The 17,822-nt window shown below is 27.9% G+C and overlaps 2 protein-coding genes and 1 pseudogene across 2 annotated transcripts; 1 reads left to right on the forward strand and 2 right to left on the reverse strand.

The window, feature by feature from the left end:
* Positions 1–253: 253 nt before the first annotated feature.
* Positions 254–1,683, reverse strand: LOC111041044. Its single transcript, XM_022325198.1, has 2 exons — positions 1,331–1,683; positions 254–1,268 (listed from the first exon to the last, which is right to left on the reverse strand). Exons 1-2 carry the CDS (start codon positions 1,429–1,431, stop codon positions 257–259), a joined length of 1,113 nt encoding a protein of 370 aa, XP_022180890.1. The 5' UTR covers positions 1,432–1,683; the 3' UTR covers positions 254–256.
* A 4,114-nt stretch (positions 1,684–5,797) lies between these two features.
* On the reverse strand, positions 5,798–8,655 carry LOC111041041 (annotated as a pseudogene).
* A 649-nt stretch (positions 8,656–9,304) lies between these two features.
* LOC111041042 (40S ribosomal protein S12) lies at positions 9,305–10,052 on the forward strand. Its single transcript, XM_022325196.1, has 2 exons — positions 9,305–9,691; positions 9,757–10,052. The coding sequence occupies exons 1-2, from the start codon at positions 9,547–9,549 to the stop codon at positions 10,020–10,022; spliced, it is 411 nt and encodes a 136-aa protein (XP_022180888.1). The 5' UTR covers positions 9,305–9,546; the 3' UTR covers positions 10,023–10,052.
* The last annotated feature ends 7,770 nt before the right edge of the window (positions 10,053–17,822 follow it).

Raw genomic sequence — 17,822 nt, forward strand, 5'->3', positions numbered from 1 at the left:
AAAAAGACACCAAATGGGCAATCAATTTGGAAATTCTAGAGCAGTTTTTTATTCAAAAGTATATACCCTACCTTACTGAAGGATAACCGTTGTTTTATTATTTTATAAACTTTTATTAAGAATGCAGGTAGCAATTTTCTATAGAATTCTAGATTTTAAAACTAATTTAATAATTTTATGAACTATAAAAATTAAAAATGTAATAATGTACATTTTACAATATACTATAATATGAATTATGATTATTATTTACAGTTTACATATTTCCTTGAACTTCTTTAATTAAAGGAGGCTGTAGATTAGTTAATGCAGCAACTAATTGAAAAATACTTTCAGCTTGCTTCAACATAGTGAAAGGAATAAAATTTATTATGGAATAGCATTTTATTCTTTGTATTGCTCTTTCAATGTGGATCCGTGCCTTAGCTATAACTTCTGTTTGAACAACTTGATTTGGTGTAAACTGAGGAGTATCTAAAAATGGTGGAATATTTAAAGATACTCCGTGAGGTAAAATGTCCCTGATTAAAAAACCCTTATCTGCAATAATAAGATCTCCAGGGAACATTTTCTCTAAAAGACCACTATTTAATGTTACCATCTTGTCTGATGTAGATCCAGGAAACAATGAACTGACAAATGTAACAACACCATTCGGGGCAATTCCTATTAGTGCTTTCCAGGTATTTCTGTGCTTATATGAACTATATGTGTCTCTCTGTATATTCATCGACTGACGTGATACAGCAGTAAATACTTCAGTGCAATCTATTACTATACGGCAGTTGGTAAATGACTTGAATGCACCAGGTAAACATTTTTTGTTTTTTTCTCTAGTTGGAATACTACTCATGCATTTAGTAAAAAGTATGGCATGTAAAACATTAATCCATGTAATGACAACATTACTTACAGTTGCTTTACTGCAGTTGAATTTTACTGCTAAATCAAAATGTGGTAAATTGTTTCTCAATTTAACTAACGTCATTAGTATTTGATCAATTTTACTGATACTTTCAACATTCCAATTTAAATGATATTTAATCTCTGCATTTTTCACTAAATTGTAAAGAGCAATAAATACTTCATTTGATGGTATGCCAGTATAAGAAGTTAATAAATCTTCATTTTGAACTAAATTTTCAAATGTGAATGACAAGCTTAATGTATTTAGTTTCAATTTCAATTCTTCATTTTGCTTTTTTAGAAAATAATTTTCAGTTTCGAGTATGGTCAATGAGGTCGATGGCATAATGACTTCAGATACTCTAAAAAAAAAAATTTAATTTATTAGAATATTAAATCATAATATTCAAAAAATAAATAATACCCTTGGGGGTTAGACTTTGTTGATTCATCAAGATCAAGTGCTGTATTGATTTCAAATTCGCTGTTATTAAATATTTCATCTTCTTTCTCTTCATTCATCATAAGTTTTGAAAAGTTCTTGCGGGTCTTTTTCTTTTCAGGTGTAAGATGATGAGTGCCAAATTGATTTAAACGATGAGGAAGTATTGTTGGACCATTTATTTTATTTCCATCTTGAAAGTGACAGCTACACACACGAGCACCTGATTTAGGTTCATCTGTTCTTCTAATATAATAAATATGATTTATTCATCTTTGAACCAAAAAGTTATGTAGTAAAATAAAAATAAATCACACAACATTTCAAGCAACCTTAACTATCTTATTTAATTTAATATCTAAAGGCTATAGAACATATTTAACATAGCTAAGGCTTACAAGTAGAATCCAAACGTTAGGTAGGGTTAGTTATTATAGTATGTAGTATTAGTTATGAAATATGTACCTATATAATAAAAATATGTTTATATTAAGCAATGTCGGATACAATATATGGTGTGAATTGGAAGGGCATACTTTCATAAACAAAATTAATTCAAGAATTTTTATATAACATTTTAGTTATAATTTCCCAGTATTCACTGAAAATTGTCAACTAAATAAAAAATTAAATTTGTTTCAGTATCATTATTATCAATACATCTATTACCAAACAAAATTAATTTATTGATGATGTACCATGTAGGGACCTATGTGAGAAAGCTACCTTATTAATTTGATCCAATGTCTTCTTGATTTTAGTTCTTTTGGAAAGCGATAAAAGCTACAGGAACTATTTTCCGTGTAATGAGAACAACCAAATACCCAGCATAAAACCATATTTAAATAATATCTGTATATAATACAAAAATACTATTAACTGTATAATTTTATATACAATTTTAGAATGCAAAATTAAAAGGTAAGCAATCTATAGTTGACAAGCATAGAAAAAATAGGCTCGCAAGCAGTATTAAACTCAGTTCATAGCGCACACAGACCTTTTAAATTTCTAAAATTATACAATTCAGCTTAAAACCGCGTAAATATAATTAAAATATTAATTTTAAGCGATATTTTAACTTATTAACTTAATTTAACATAGTACGTTAATACGTTATAATATTTGTTTGGATCCAACGGATCCATTGATAAGAATGATAACAAGTATGACGTAAGCACTAATCGTCCGTATTGATAGCATAGACATAGAAATATATGGACTGCGCTCAGAGCGAAAAAGTCGGGACCGTTGTAAACCATAGAGTAATATTACTCTATGTTGTAAACTGAGAGAGAATGTGATTGTTGAGGGCAAGCATGGAAGAAACTATTGAATATTTTTATTTACACAATGAAATAATCATTATCTAGTTTCTGTCATCACCGAAACAACCAAGATTTTCAAGAAGAAAAATTCGATACGCATCGATACGTATCACCTCGTATCCATGACAAAATATATATTTTGTCACGGACATACCTATATATTTTGTCATGCTCGTATCGAAGTCCGAGTCCGATACGGGTCGGTACGTATCGCTTGTATACTGCACGTGTAACTTCTTGAGCGCTCAAAATTGCCTCGATACGACGTCTCGATACAATCCAAATTCTTCCTTGAAAATCTTGAACATCAATTCAAAATAAAAAGTAAAAACTGCGTGAAAATCATAATAATTATATAGACATAATGTGTTGTAATGTCTATGATGGAAATCAAGTAATAAAACTATTAAGCAATAAGCAGGTATATATCGGAGAAGTGCATAATAAGTATAATATGAATACCATATAATTGTATTAATAAGTTTTTCTCTTATGAATTGTACAGCAAAATACCAAATACCTATGTGACAAATTTACGTATATTTTGTAAAACAAAGTACAAATAAAGAATAAAAAAATACAAGTTTATATACAATAATGATTGAATTATCATTAAAATAATTAATATGTGTAATGCAATATAGGACATGGGTTACATTTTTTATAGTATTTTAACTGTAAGTAAATTATTTGATATCTTTATAATAATTTGAAAACAAACAACGATTTTCCCTTTTAAAAATACAAGTATAATAATAATATATAAATATTAAATAATAATAGTATATAAATATTAAATAATAATAGTATATAATAATAATGTGTTTAAAATTACTGGTTTTTAAAATGTACATGTGCTTTTTTTTGTTAAAAAAGATCTTATTCTTTCTTTGGGTTCACTTATAGTTTTGTTAAAATGATGTAATCTCACTGTAAAATATGTTTTTAAAGTTAGGTGAATTATTTGCAGCAGGTGATTATTGAGTGGTGATTGATTTAATATATGATCTGATAAACTTTTAAACATATTATTAATTTGTATTCTTGATATTGCTTTTATAATAAGATAATTAATAGGGACAATAGGGTTATTTTTAATGGTTGATAGTTGATGTGTTTTAAAAACTTGTTCAGCTGCTTTGCATAAAACTATTATGTCATACAACGGTTTCATTAATCCACCTCTATTTTTCACTTGTATTAGTTCTAACCCAACTTCTACATGTTTTTCAATCATTGCCATTACACACAGTGCCGCAACTAGGATTCTTGGGGCCCCGGACAAAGTCAATATATGGGGCCCCCCGAGGTCTATGTATATAATATTTTTTATAGGTTACTTATAAAAATATAAATAATAATGGTGATTTTTTTTTAAAAGCCTAAAAATATAATGTGAAGGCCCACTATACCCAGTAACCAGTGTATTGTTATTCAAATATAACTATACACACTTTTAGTGTTCTTTTTTTACTATAAATATTAATTAAAGCTTTTGTAATAATATATGGTTCTAAAAAAATATTGCATAGTAAAAAGATTGTTTGCACCTATATTATATTTAAACATTTAATTGTATAAAAAAAATCTTTACCAAATTTAAAATGATAAAAAATGTATCACAAACATATACAAATAATAATAATTAATAAGATATCAATTTATTATACTTATTACTTGATATTAGACATTAATTCAATAAATTTCATAATATGGTATCTACTACTTATTTATATAGAAAAAAATATTTACAAACAATATGAAATGCATTTGTATAACTTAGTTCAAGTCATTGTAAATGTGTCATAAATCATAATACTTATAATAATATGTGCTATAGAAATAGAATCATTCAAATTAAGAACGGAAATTCATTTTTCTTGCTTTTAAATTAGCAAAGTCATTTATAACCTTTTCTTAATTTAATTCTGATGTACGAATTTGTTCTACATTAAGTATAGCTATATGCCTGTATTAGTCAAACGATCTTGTGTTATAGAATTTCTCAGAAAGTTCTTAATAAGTTTTAATTTAGAAAATGATCTTTCTGCAGAGGCAACTGTAACAGGCAATACTAAGAATAGCATGCAGGCTCCTAGTACTTCAGAGTAACTTATAGAAAAATCATTTTTTAGGATAAATGTTGCAAGTTCACCAATTGTTTTTAAATTTTTGTCTATGATCATTTCCTTAAGAGAGATAAGTTGACTGGTAAATTCAGAACTTATATTTGATTGATATTTAATTATAAAGTCATATGATTCTTTAACAATTGAATTTTCCCCAGATTCAATAATTGATTGAGGTCTGAGAAAATCAAAAGTACTACATACATTCTGCAGGCCAAAGAAAAGGTTTTACAATTGGCTTAATACAGTGTCGACAACAGGAAGGAACACTTTAATTCTGAAATTTTCTTCAGTAATTTCCAGTCTTCGGTCTCCATCAACATCATCAAAAATTTTTTTTGCAAATTGTGGTCGAGTTGCCTTATATTTGGTTGATATTACCCATTTTAAATATAACAGTTTTGCATCGTCAACAACACTGTCATAATTTTCTCTTAATTTTTTAATCGACTGGTATGCGTTTTCCAGTCGATTACGGGCTTTTTATAAATCTGTATCTTTGTACTGCAAATTTTTTGATACACCATGTAATGGACGCAGTATTTTCTCCCATACACATAAAATTAAAACAAAATCAAATGATTCAATTTTTTTCATTAAAGACATACTTATGGTTTTTTCATTTAAAATAGATGCGGGGCACCGCCGCCGGGGCCCCCTGAGCCGACGATTAGTGGCCCTCTACAGAGGCATTGCCCCTGCGGTTATTAAGGCAAGTATAAGCAAATATTTACTATAATATATACACATATATATATAAATATACTATATTATTTATTATTTACTATTATTATGCATCTATTAATAACATAGACATAATAATATTATTATGTCTATGATGATTAATAATAAATATATTCATGGTGTATAAAATATATAGACGTATTACTTCCATGACTGCCCCCAACTATTACCATCTCTCTCAAACAATTTCGACGACCAGATATGATAGACTGGAGGTGAGGAAAGCGCAGTCCATATATTATTATGTCTATGATTGATAGCGAACTGTTCCACCGGGCAGGGTCACTGGCGCCTACATAATTTCACAGACGTATGATTTTATTTTGTCAATTGAATCGATGTTATTCATGGTAACCGAAACTTTTGTTAGTAGTAGGTATGTTAATATATTGTATATGCGTCAAAATGCTGACATGGCGCTGATATAATATTATGTATTTATGTAAAAGTTTAGTTGTTTAACAAACATTTAGTCAAACAATTGAAGTAAAGAATTAACGGTAAGATCTTTGTTACCATTGTTAGCTTCAAAAACAGTTTTAACTGTTTCTTCATCCATATTTGGGAACATGTGTTTAATATTTAAATTTTTTAAATTATATAATTAATTTACTTGTTTCAAGTCTTCTACATTAAGAGTTGGCACTTGTGGTGCTGAAGGTTGAATGTATATGGGAGTTAAAGCGGCACTTGAGTTGCTGAATTTTGGCATTTGTGGTAGCATAATAACTGAACTTGTTAAGACCAAACTAGGTGGAGTCTTGAAAGTCAACAAGGATATATAGTTAATATAATATTAAGTAACTACAGAAATGTAATTATCGTTAAAAAAGATTAGAACTTACTCCAAAACTCATTTTATTATTTATAGTTTCTTCATTATTTGTTCCTTGTTCACCGGTTAGATTGTACCACTGTTCAATTTTGATCCCTAAAAAATTTGATTAGGAATTGGTATTGTTGTCCAAGCAATAAGTTCAACCATTTTGAAAGAACATTCATCAAACATTTATATATGAATTAGATTGACATCTTCTTGTGGAAGTCTAAAAATTTGTAATCATTTTTAATACATTCAAAATAAATAAGCACTAATTTGAATTACGTTTGAACAGCTTAATGCCACTTACAGGTTTTACCACCATTAGAATCTGTTTGTGTTTCATATACACAATGTCCAATTCTAAGCCGTACACATGGATCCATTCTGGTTAATCTATAGTTTTTGACAAGCCGCGCTTGTACTATTGTAATATTTAATCTATATCTATCACGGTCTCCTTGTACATAAGATAATGCTTTGTTGCAGCTTGCTGGTCTGCAGATTCTTGTTGCAATCTATTAGTAGAATCATGTAATGAAAATAAGTCTAGGCGTAAGAAGTCTTAGGGTAAATCACCAACATACACCTGCAAAATATGATTATTGTTTTAAATTTAAATTAATTTAATATTAATATGATTAAAAATTATAAGTACTGTTAGATTTTAATTTTTAATCATGCAGAATAAAATACATTTTATAACATCTATATTATTTAAATTTGTGGTTTTAAGCAATAAATGTAATAATAAACACTGATAGTAAATTTAGGTTACTATAGTTATAAATTAGTTATAACAGGTATAACATAATTTCAGATAACACTATATGAATACCTTATATAGATAAAAACTGTTTAATTAAATATAATATTTATATAATTTTATATCTTCCTAAACCATCATGTAGTAATACCTGAACCTATTAAATATATTTTATAGGTATTCTGTAGGTAATTATTATTTTTGTTAATTTGTAAGATGGCATCAAGTATAATAAGCACATAGATTTGCAGGAATGAATATATTTTTTTTTAAATCCAACAGGTGTACATAGTGTATAAACAATATTAATATGAAGACCTTGATGCAAGAGACAATCTGTTATTATTTATTATGTTAGATTATGACTTATAAAGTATTGTTGAGGAACGAAAATAAGCACCATAGGGCAGCGTTTCCCAAATAGTGGACCGCGACCCACTCCTGGGCCATCAAAATTTAATACCGGGTTGCAGAATTCAATGAAATTCTCATATTAAATTTGTTATTTATCATTTTCGTTTGATAATTTAAACTGTTAAGTATGAAGAAGAAGTCAAATAGATGGGAGAGATGATTCAAATGTGTTTTATTTTGCATTTTATTACATAATGATAAATGTAAAATATTTTGATGGGCCACAAAGGTGAAAAATATAAATTACCGGGCCAACCCAAACAAGAGTTTGGGAAACGCTGCCATAGGGCATAGACACGTAAACATTGGTTTTGTCAATGACACACAAACTGAGTTAACCAAGTTAAATAGAATCTATTATAATATTTAGTTTAATGTATAAAGTGAGCAAATTAATATATTATATTTCTGCCATTGTGGTGTTTGAACATATTTAGTATGTACTAATATCAAGTAGACTAAATTTATACGTTTTAATCAATACCTAAATAACATAACCTAATAACTTCAAACTTAAATCTAATTTGTGTAAAAGAAAATAAATATATATCCCAGAAGTGTCTTAAGTTAAACTGGTTTAAAATTATCCCTCTTTAGTCTTAATCCCACCCGGGGTTGATGAGTCATGTACCTTAATGATAGGAACCAAACGTCCTGGTGCGTTTTTTTTTTCACTTGTGTTTAGCCTATTTAATTTCTAGTTTATATTCACAATTTTGAATACTACATTTACACACATTAGAAAATACAGACTTCCATCATAAATTTGGATTACGTTAAGTATACAAAAAACATTTATTTTTATTTTCATACTGAATTATTATTGTTCTTTTGAACACCTAAACCCACTAAATAATATTGAGTTTAGTCTTGAAATTACTTGAATCAATAGGTATGAAGCAGTATAAAATAAATGGAAAGGTTAAAAATGAATGAAAATAATTGAAATTGGCTAAAAGTAACTAGCAATAACAAATATTACAATATTTGAAAGTCACTGTTAATAGTAATTAAAGTCTAAAGTAGTTATACAATATATTGGATTGTTGAATATTAATTTACCCTTTTTGTCTCTCATCGTTCACCCTTGTAGTAACAGATTCCATGGTTTATAATTTGTGAACAATACGGACACGTATAAATTTGTCATAACACACAATTGAAATAAAAATGTACACAAATGTTCATTTGATGTTTGTATAATATTTTTTTTTTTGTTTTTGTTGACACGAAGTTCGCAATTGCGTATTTGAGTCTACTGTGTTCGTGTTGCTAAAAAAAAATACGTACACACAGTTTAAGAATAACATCAATGATTAAATTAGTCACCCAATAACAAATATTTATAGTTGTTATCATGCGAAAATATTTAAATACCTTCCGTACGTCTATGATCTGCACCCAGTCAAAATGTAGAGAACTTAGGTAGATAGAACTAGATAGAACTTAGGTAGAGAATATATTAATATAAATTATAATTATCATTCGCGTATACATCATATCATAATAATATTGAAATATTGTTCCACATCGAGATAAAGAATACACTTATTGAAAAAGAAAGAATTGTAATAAAAAAATATAAATGTATTTAAAGAATACACATATTCTTTATCTCGATGTTGTTCCATGATAATTGATAATAATATAATGTAATATTATTATTTTGTAGTATTTATTCAAGCATGATATCATTATCTTTTTTACAATAGCTGTTGTAATTTCTTAAATCGTGGCTAAAGATAATAAAATATAAGGTTTGATGAAGTTATAGTGCGTTCAAGAGTTAGTTGCATGCACTGATTGCCGAAATAAACAGAATGCTAACGACTTAACTTCAACAATATCAATTTAAATTAAATTAATTTTTCTCTCCTTTTCGAAAACTTGTTCGCTTTATATTTCTTTTGAAGAAATTCTCATTTTTAATTCAACCAATTTAGCAAGTGTTTGAAAATTTTTATTAAATAATTGCTGTACCAATACACTAGTTCATAATGTCTGACGTTGAAGATGCCGTAGAGGTTGGTGAACACGGAGAAATGTACAACCTTTTGAAAGAAGTGTTAAAAAATGCCCAGGTTAACGGCAGCCTTTTACACGGAATACATGAGAGTGCCAAGGCTCTGGAGAAGAAACTTGGTAAATGTTAAACTAGTTGGGGGACCTATTTTATTGTAATTTTCATGTTTTTGATTTTTGCACAGGAGTACTATGCGTCTTGGCCAACAACTGCGAGGAAGCCATGTACAAGAAATTAGTGACTGGATTGTGTGCCGAGAGTAGTACCCCTCTGATTGAAGTAGACAGCAACAAAACTCTAGGGGAATGGAGCGGTCTGTGTAAGTACGACAACAACGGTCAAGCCAGAAAAGTGATAGGATGTTCATGCGTGGTTGTCAAAGATTTCGGAGATGACACACAAGAATTGGACACTTTGTTAGAGATTTTGAAGAAAAAGAATTTTGCGTAGATCAATAAAACCAAATCTTTTTAATTTAAATGTTAAAATTGTGTTTTTCTTTACAATTGATAATTGAGAACATCAGCATGACACAGATTTGCTATATGTCATCCATACAAAATAATACATAAATATTATTCAAATTTGAAACTTTGTTGTTTTATAATTTAAGTTGGGTTTATACTAAATATCATGAACAAAGTGTCATAGACTCATAGCTGCATCCATTTTTTTTCAAACAATATTGAAAGTTATAACAATTGAATATGCTGCATTTTACTTTAATGATACTAATATTACCAACACCTTGTCATGGTATTAATGATCAATCCATATAACATTACGTAATAGTCATGGTTAGGTTTATATTCCCACATACTATACTAAATTGGATTAAACGTGATCACTAATATTTAGGATCATTACTAACTAGTTGTACAATAATTATATGTTGGATAGGATGACTTTTTTAAATGGTTTTTATTGTACTAACCAAAATAACTTAAAAGTAAGAATTTTAATAAGTCTCAGCTGTCCTTTTTAAGTTTATAAACCCTGAAAATTTTGCCTCAAAATGGGAATTTCAAGAGAATGTTACAAACAAGTGACAAATTGTACGTGGTAGATATAATCCCTCATCTTCTTGATGATATGATCATTGAAGTTACAGTAGATTATAAGATAGATCTAATTAATTTTTACGTTGATAACTACAAGAATGTATGGGTATTCAAATGTTAACATTATTTTGACTCTGAAAAGTAATATCTTTGATATCAATGATAAAAATGAAGATTGAAATAAATAATCTCGATGGAATTTTATATTTGATAAAACCTTATTTATGTATAGTAGGTGAGCATGTAATGGGTATACATACAAATTAACACTTGAAAGGTACTATACACTATCACAATCCTAAATATTTATCAATGTTAACGGCTGCCGATTTTGCTACCATGTTTGTCATACTTACCCCGTTTATAATTGATATTTATAATAGTTTTATCATTTTTCAACAATATTGAGTGTTGCATTTTTAAAATATTTTTGTCTTCGCAAATGACTCATTTATACAATATAACAAACTGCTATAGTATACATGACAGGTACCTAAATTATGTATTTTAATAAATTAATTTATAAAAATAATTGATTTTAGAGCCTAATAATTAGGATATTGTTTTTTTTTTGTCGAAAGTTAAGGATAAATTATCTTTTGCACAATAAACCTATTGTTAAAAAAAGGTATTTTTATGTTTCTGTTAAATGTTTGCACTTGTTACTACTCACTTAAAATAAGATGTTAGAAATAATATATTTAGGTGTTAAGTTTTTTGCCAAAACTTATAACTAACTACAAACAATTGTATTATTGTGAACAATACAATTTAAAATAATTAAATAAAAACATAGTGTACAACAACACGCTTCAGCTTTATTCATATTAAATTTATTAATTAAAATTTTTACTTATTTAAGTGCATAAAAATTCACTCTGAATTTATTAGTTTAACCGTACAAGCCTTTAAGGTTTAAGGGTCTAATATCAGCATCCAATTCTTAATATTCATGTTCAATGGCATATTTAATATTGAATCTTAAATTTGATTCAAAGGTAAGAGCTTATACTTATTTTATTAATGTAATGTATTTATACAAAATATTACCACAGAATAATGTAATACTATCATACGTTTGCCCAGCCTTCTGTTCGAGGTGTGGCTTTTATATTTTTGACCATCCACTTTTCCAGAAAAAGTGAGTTATTGAATCTATTTATCTAAGTACCTGGTACCTACTAAAAAAATATCTAGCCTCAGGTGTGCCTATGGCCCTATAAGACACACCTCTGTGCAGCTCTATGACTACTACCTTTGTGAATTTAAACATCCTAGAGAGCTTTATACTAAGTAGGTATAAGGTTTATGATTTTAATGTATACTTTTTATTTTGAGCTCAATCTAGATGGGCCCATTTGTAATTTTATATATAATTATATACTATATTGTACTTATGCAATCTAGCCAACCTGAAATGTTTTTCTTATGGGCTATGGCCTACCCTTGCTGATCTCTAGACTCTAGTAGACACTAATTATTTTTATTGCAAATTTTAACTATAAATCCAGAAGCCTGTTTAAAATCAAATCAAATTTATTTAGGTCTGCTTTGTACTTACTCACCCAAGTGGCATATAAGAATTGTGACTATATCATGCTATTTTAATAGTTGTTTACAACTTATGAAAACTGTTTATTATTTAGTAATATTACAGTGTAATAGATATTATGAGATAAATTTATTTTACAGAATTATTAATTAAGTACCTATAATCTATATATTTTAGTTAATGATAATTTATTAAGTCAGTGCTATAGCTATTGACTAATCGTTTTCAAACAGTAGGTAGTAGATTATAGTAGATTAACCTCAGGGAAGGCTAGGCCAACAATAAAATAGTTAAAATAGTAGTTCTGAGAATTGGACAGTGGAAAATATATGAATAGAATAGGCTAAATCATATTCGATAATAGAAACGCTCTCACAAGACCACGACAATTAATCAATAGGAGATATTGATCAGTTTAAAAGACAATATTATAATAGCTATGTTAATAAAATATTATAACAGTAGAAACTACCCTCTTTTATGTCGATAACAGAACGACACGAGATATCGCAATTTCAACCATAAGAGTGTGGGACGATAGTATTTCCTAGACCTTGTAAGCATACAAGCGATGGTCAATGGGGTCAACACTATCTTGTCGATCTGATATTCAGACGTGATTTGTCAGAGTGAGTACAAGCACCTTCTAGCCAGCAGACTCTGAAATTATTCAAATACACAAAATATTCAATCAGTTTTTACATTCACAATAAAATTCATGTTAATAAATAACAAATTGACTTGAATTATTACACTTTATCGTCCATCACCCTTGTATATTCAGCATCTGTACACGGGATCATTATAGACGTATGCATTCATAATATAAGTACTATTTATTTGATGGTCTTCAATGTATTAATATTTCAAGAATTGAAGAAAAACAAGGGTATAGTTACCAAGTAACAGTTTTTTTTTACAATTTTCAATTCATAAGTACAATATAATATTTGCACTATGATTCTTTCATCAAAGAACTGTAGTTATTTCAAAAAGTGAGAACAAAAACTATAGACTGTTGTAATACCAGAAACGTTAAAAAAACAATTTTTCACAATGTATTTTTGCATTAGTATTTTTCATTACCAACAATCAGTCATGAAATATAACAGTTTTTAAATTTGGTTGTAAGAGATACTTATGGCAACATATTTTCAATACAGTTGAGTATTATGAGGTCATTATAAAAGCCATGCTTTTATTGACAGGGCCAGGCAAGGCGAAGCACTTGTGCTGAAATCTAACTTTTTTTAATACCTATACTTTGTAAATTATAAAAAGTTACATTTTGTGGCTATAATAATATTTACTTACTGCCTTAGAATATTTTTTATCTATTATTTTTAAAAACACTGGATCTTATTTCCGAATTTGGAATTTTCACATTTTAATGCTTGAAAAAACATACAGATGACTTATTAGATCAGAGCGGATTTATTTGTTTTAAGGCTATAAGCACTAAAAATTTGCTGATCTATTATAACTAAGAAAGTTAAAAAAACCCTCCAAAATACCCTAAATATTAAATATAACAATAGACAACAGTACCTAAATCGGCTAAATCTATTTGAATTTTTAGACAATTATTTTCAAGCTTTTAGTTACTTTGGGAAAATTGCAATGGGTGTCCAGAGTCCACCAAATTTTTATGAAAACCTACAATGAAAATTTGTATGAATTATGTACCATCTTAATAAAACAAAATTAAAACCATTGTTTGGAACATTAAGTAAGACATTGCAATTTACAACATGTTTTATAATATTTTCATTTATAATAATAGCCAATAGGCATACAAAGCAAATGTATGCCATGTATCTCCTATGATAACTATTTTTTTTGTAACAATTCTTAACTTAACTGTTTTAATTTTACAAGTTAACTTCTTGCCTTTAAAATATTTTCTTAATTTTAGTACTTAGTATACTCACCTAGAGTACCTAGGTACTTTCTTGTTGATTAGTAAAATACACTGTCACACCACACAAACAATCTCTCAAACACAGACCAGATGAAAAATAATATAATTATAACTGACTCATGTTTTTGATAATGGTTATTGTTACCACTCAAACAAAACAGGCGCCAACCATAAGGAGCTCAACTTGTTATTAGTATTACGATTGTTTTCTATATACATTGAACATTCCACGTACAACTTGTGGATTGTTTTTAAGAATTTAATATTATTACGACTATAAATTATTATATTGAATCGATATATTTATATATAGGTATGTATTTAAAATATATACATTTTTATTTATTTTACAATTATTTTTCGTAAATAAAAAAGTATCTAAGTAATTAATGTTCCATATTTTTTTATTCGTGTAATGCTGCATTTTAATTAAGTATTACATAATTTGCCAACACCTACATTTTGCTACCCTAGACAGCCTACACTGCCTAATAGGAAATACGCCTCCGATTAGCATACATCATGCAATGATATATTAATATGAAGATGTAGGTACTAGTTATCAGGAAAGCCAATCGACTAGAGAAAATAATAATAAGAATTAAAAAAACAATTTGGACTTTTTATAGTGATTACACGGGAATATGGATAACTCGTTGACAACTGAATATTTTAGGTAATTTCTTTCGAATTGATAATTAGCAACATTTTACAGCCCGCATTGAATTCAGATTTTTTATTTGATTTTATATATGGGTATCTAATAATTTGTAAAAAAGCTAAAATATTGAAAAACGAAGTTCGATGCGGGCCGTTGAATATTTTCCTTTATTAATTAAAAAAAAAAAACCATGAAATTTGGCTGATTCTACAGGGCATGATTCATTAGCACAGGGCGCTACTTTCGTACTTCATTTGAGTTATAAAATAATTTAAAAATAAAGTGCCATTTAAAATACGATTGTTGTTATAAGTTAATAGGTACTATTATTATGATAAATAAATGTTACAATTATAATTAAAGTAAACTTATAACTAGTGTTATATTCGTGTATTCATTACTAAAAATATAAAAACAATTTTAATAATTTTATAAATTAAGATACTAAAAAAATTAAACAATAAAATATAAATTATTAAAATTAATACTTACATATTACCTATCAATAATATATTGTATACATCCATTAACCACGAAGGTAAATATTACACAATAATATGTTGTAGGTAGTGCTATACTTAGTAGACAAGTGTTCAATAATTAAAATATTTTAATTTTTGTGCATTTTATTATACCGTTGCATGGGGTTAAGTATACCTGGTAAAGTGGTAGCGTGTAGAGGACTATCCTCATTTTTTCGAACGTTTAACATAATAACTTTAACATGGTCTTATTAATTTAGTAAATATTTACCTCCATAGCAGTATGATGATGAATAATTTTTGATACCAGTGATAACAATTGTATAACAGCTTTTTCACCACACTGGTACGATTGCCATAGGCGCAAATATTGTTTGACATTTGGGGGGGGGGGGGCTGAGGGCTGAAGCTCAGGTTTATATTGGGCACTTTATTGACACTTATACAGGGTGTTTCTGAAGTGTGTGAGGTATTTAGTGTACGCATACTCACTGTGATGCCACATGAAGATTTTTTTGGAATTTTTTTTCTAACTTCCTGGTGCCTGGTGGTACCATAATCTGTTGTGATTATTGTCAATTATTATAAAATAACTTCTCATGCATAAAAGTGTATAAAAATAACGTATGATTATTGCTTCAAAGACGAGTTCGTCTAAGAAAAACTTCAGAATAGTTTCAGTGTTTATGATATTTACTTATAATATTATACGTTGGATAAAAAAGAAAACTAAATAAAGTTCAAATCTGTTTAAGTTTATATTATACGAGGTAAGCAAACAAAGTAACGATATGTTATAATTTCAGAGAAGAACCACGGCTCTTCAGGTGGTTTTTACAATTGTATAGCAGTACTGTAATATGAATATTGAAATAGCGTTTAACTGAAGAGCCACTGTCTTTTTACTGTTGTCCCACAATGGCGTTCTTTGAGGTGAATTTCCAGTTGTGGTAAAAAGAAAAGTCACCGAAATTCGAGTGGGGTGAATAATGGGGCTGTTAATAGTCACCCAAAATAAGTATGTAAATTTAAGAATGCCTTCATATACATATGTATAATGTTATTAACAACTACGTAAAATCATTAACACTGGATGACCGACTCGTGACAGTGGTGTGTCTATGTACCTAAATTGCCTATTCGACGTGCCGTGTGATCATTATCATTTCATTGGAAGTCATAAAATAAGACTAATGATTAGTGTTGCAAGGTTTTAAAAGTTATAGCACTTGCATATTTTTTTTGGGGCCATTAGATTTACTGCTAGGTAAGATTGGAATTAATTTTAAGACACTATGAAACAAATATTAAAAGTTTATAGTACATATTTTTGCATATTTATTATTTAGTGACTTTTTAGTTGTAAGATCATAATAAACCTCAATTTTATAATTTGTTGAGACTTTTTGATGATTAATGATATTTGATTATTTATTTCTATAATTTGAACATTTGACAGTAAAAAAATAAAAAAAATACTCAGGTGTAATGTTTATTATTTATTTCGAGAGATTTCACTTGGTATTATTTTATCGTGTTTATCAAATCTCTGATTGACGTACAATTTTGCGCTTTTATTGATACATATTTAGTAACAATTATAATTATTTATATTTATGAAAACTGCGAGTAAAAAATAAAAATCAGTGCATATTTTTAAATCATTTATTTTGTACATATTTACTACATATTTTTCATGCATATTTAGTACTCTTAAGTGTAAATTAAGCTCCAATCATTTGTTATAATTCAATGATGAATCAATTATTTTGAAAATATATATACACCAGCACTCCATTAGGTATATATTGATATATAAAGATAATATTTTTTTGCAGTGCAATATATCAAAATGTCTAAGTTTTTGACAATATTTTTTTTTTACATAATATATTTCAGTAATAATTACTTAGGATAGTATCTATAGTAAAAATATTACAAAACATTAGTTTTGAAACTACTTGGCTGTAGAATATTAAATAAAAAGTGGGCAAGTGGGTACCAGTTTACTGTATTATAGTAGCCAGTAGGTGTCTAGAAGGGTTTCTGTTAAATTTGAATTCAATTATATAAAATCATTGTATACAAAAAACGATTCTGAGCGAAGACGGTTAGTCAGCCTATAATAAGTAATAACACTGGTCATGTAAACCAAATTTATTAAAATTTGTCTCCAGAAAAAAAAAGTTCTGTCAATTTATGCAAAATTGAGCATAGTTTACGTGGTCATTACTTACATATTTAACCAACTGAATATTATTTAAAAAATTTGCTCTGGTAGTTAACTTGAAAACATGTCCGAACTTCTTTATCGTGGACTCCTGTTCCATTTATTCAGATAGTTTACAACATCAAAATATGCGTTGGTAATCATTAAATCATTCAACAAAATCTAGAAGTTGCATTATGCCATCATCAATATCATTTAAACATATATAGTATAATATAACGATCGACACAATGTAAGTGCACAATTTACAAACATTTCATTATTTTTATCGTAATAATAATTAATAATAATCGTGCCTGTATGTTAATTTAGTCGCTGATATAAAGCTCTCGGTTATTAATTG

The sequence above is a fragment of the Myzus persicae genome, unplaced genomic scaffold (genome assembly GCF_001856785.1).
Source record: "Myzus persicae strain clone G006 unplaced genomic scaffold, MPER_G0061.0, whole genome shotgun sequence".
Classification (NCBI taxonomy): Eukaryota; Metazoa; Arthropoda; class Insecta; order Hemiptera; family Aphididae; genus Myzus; species Myzus persicae.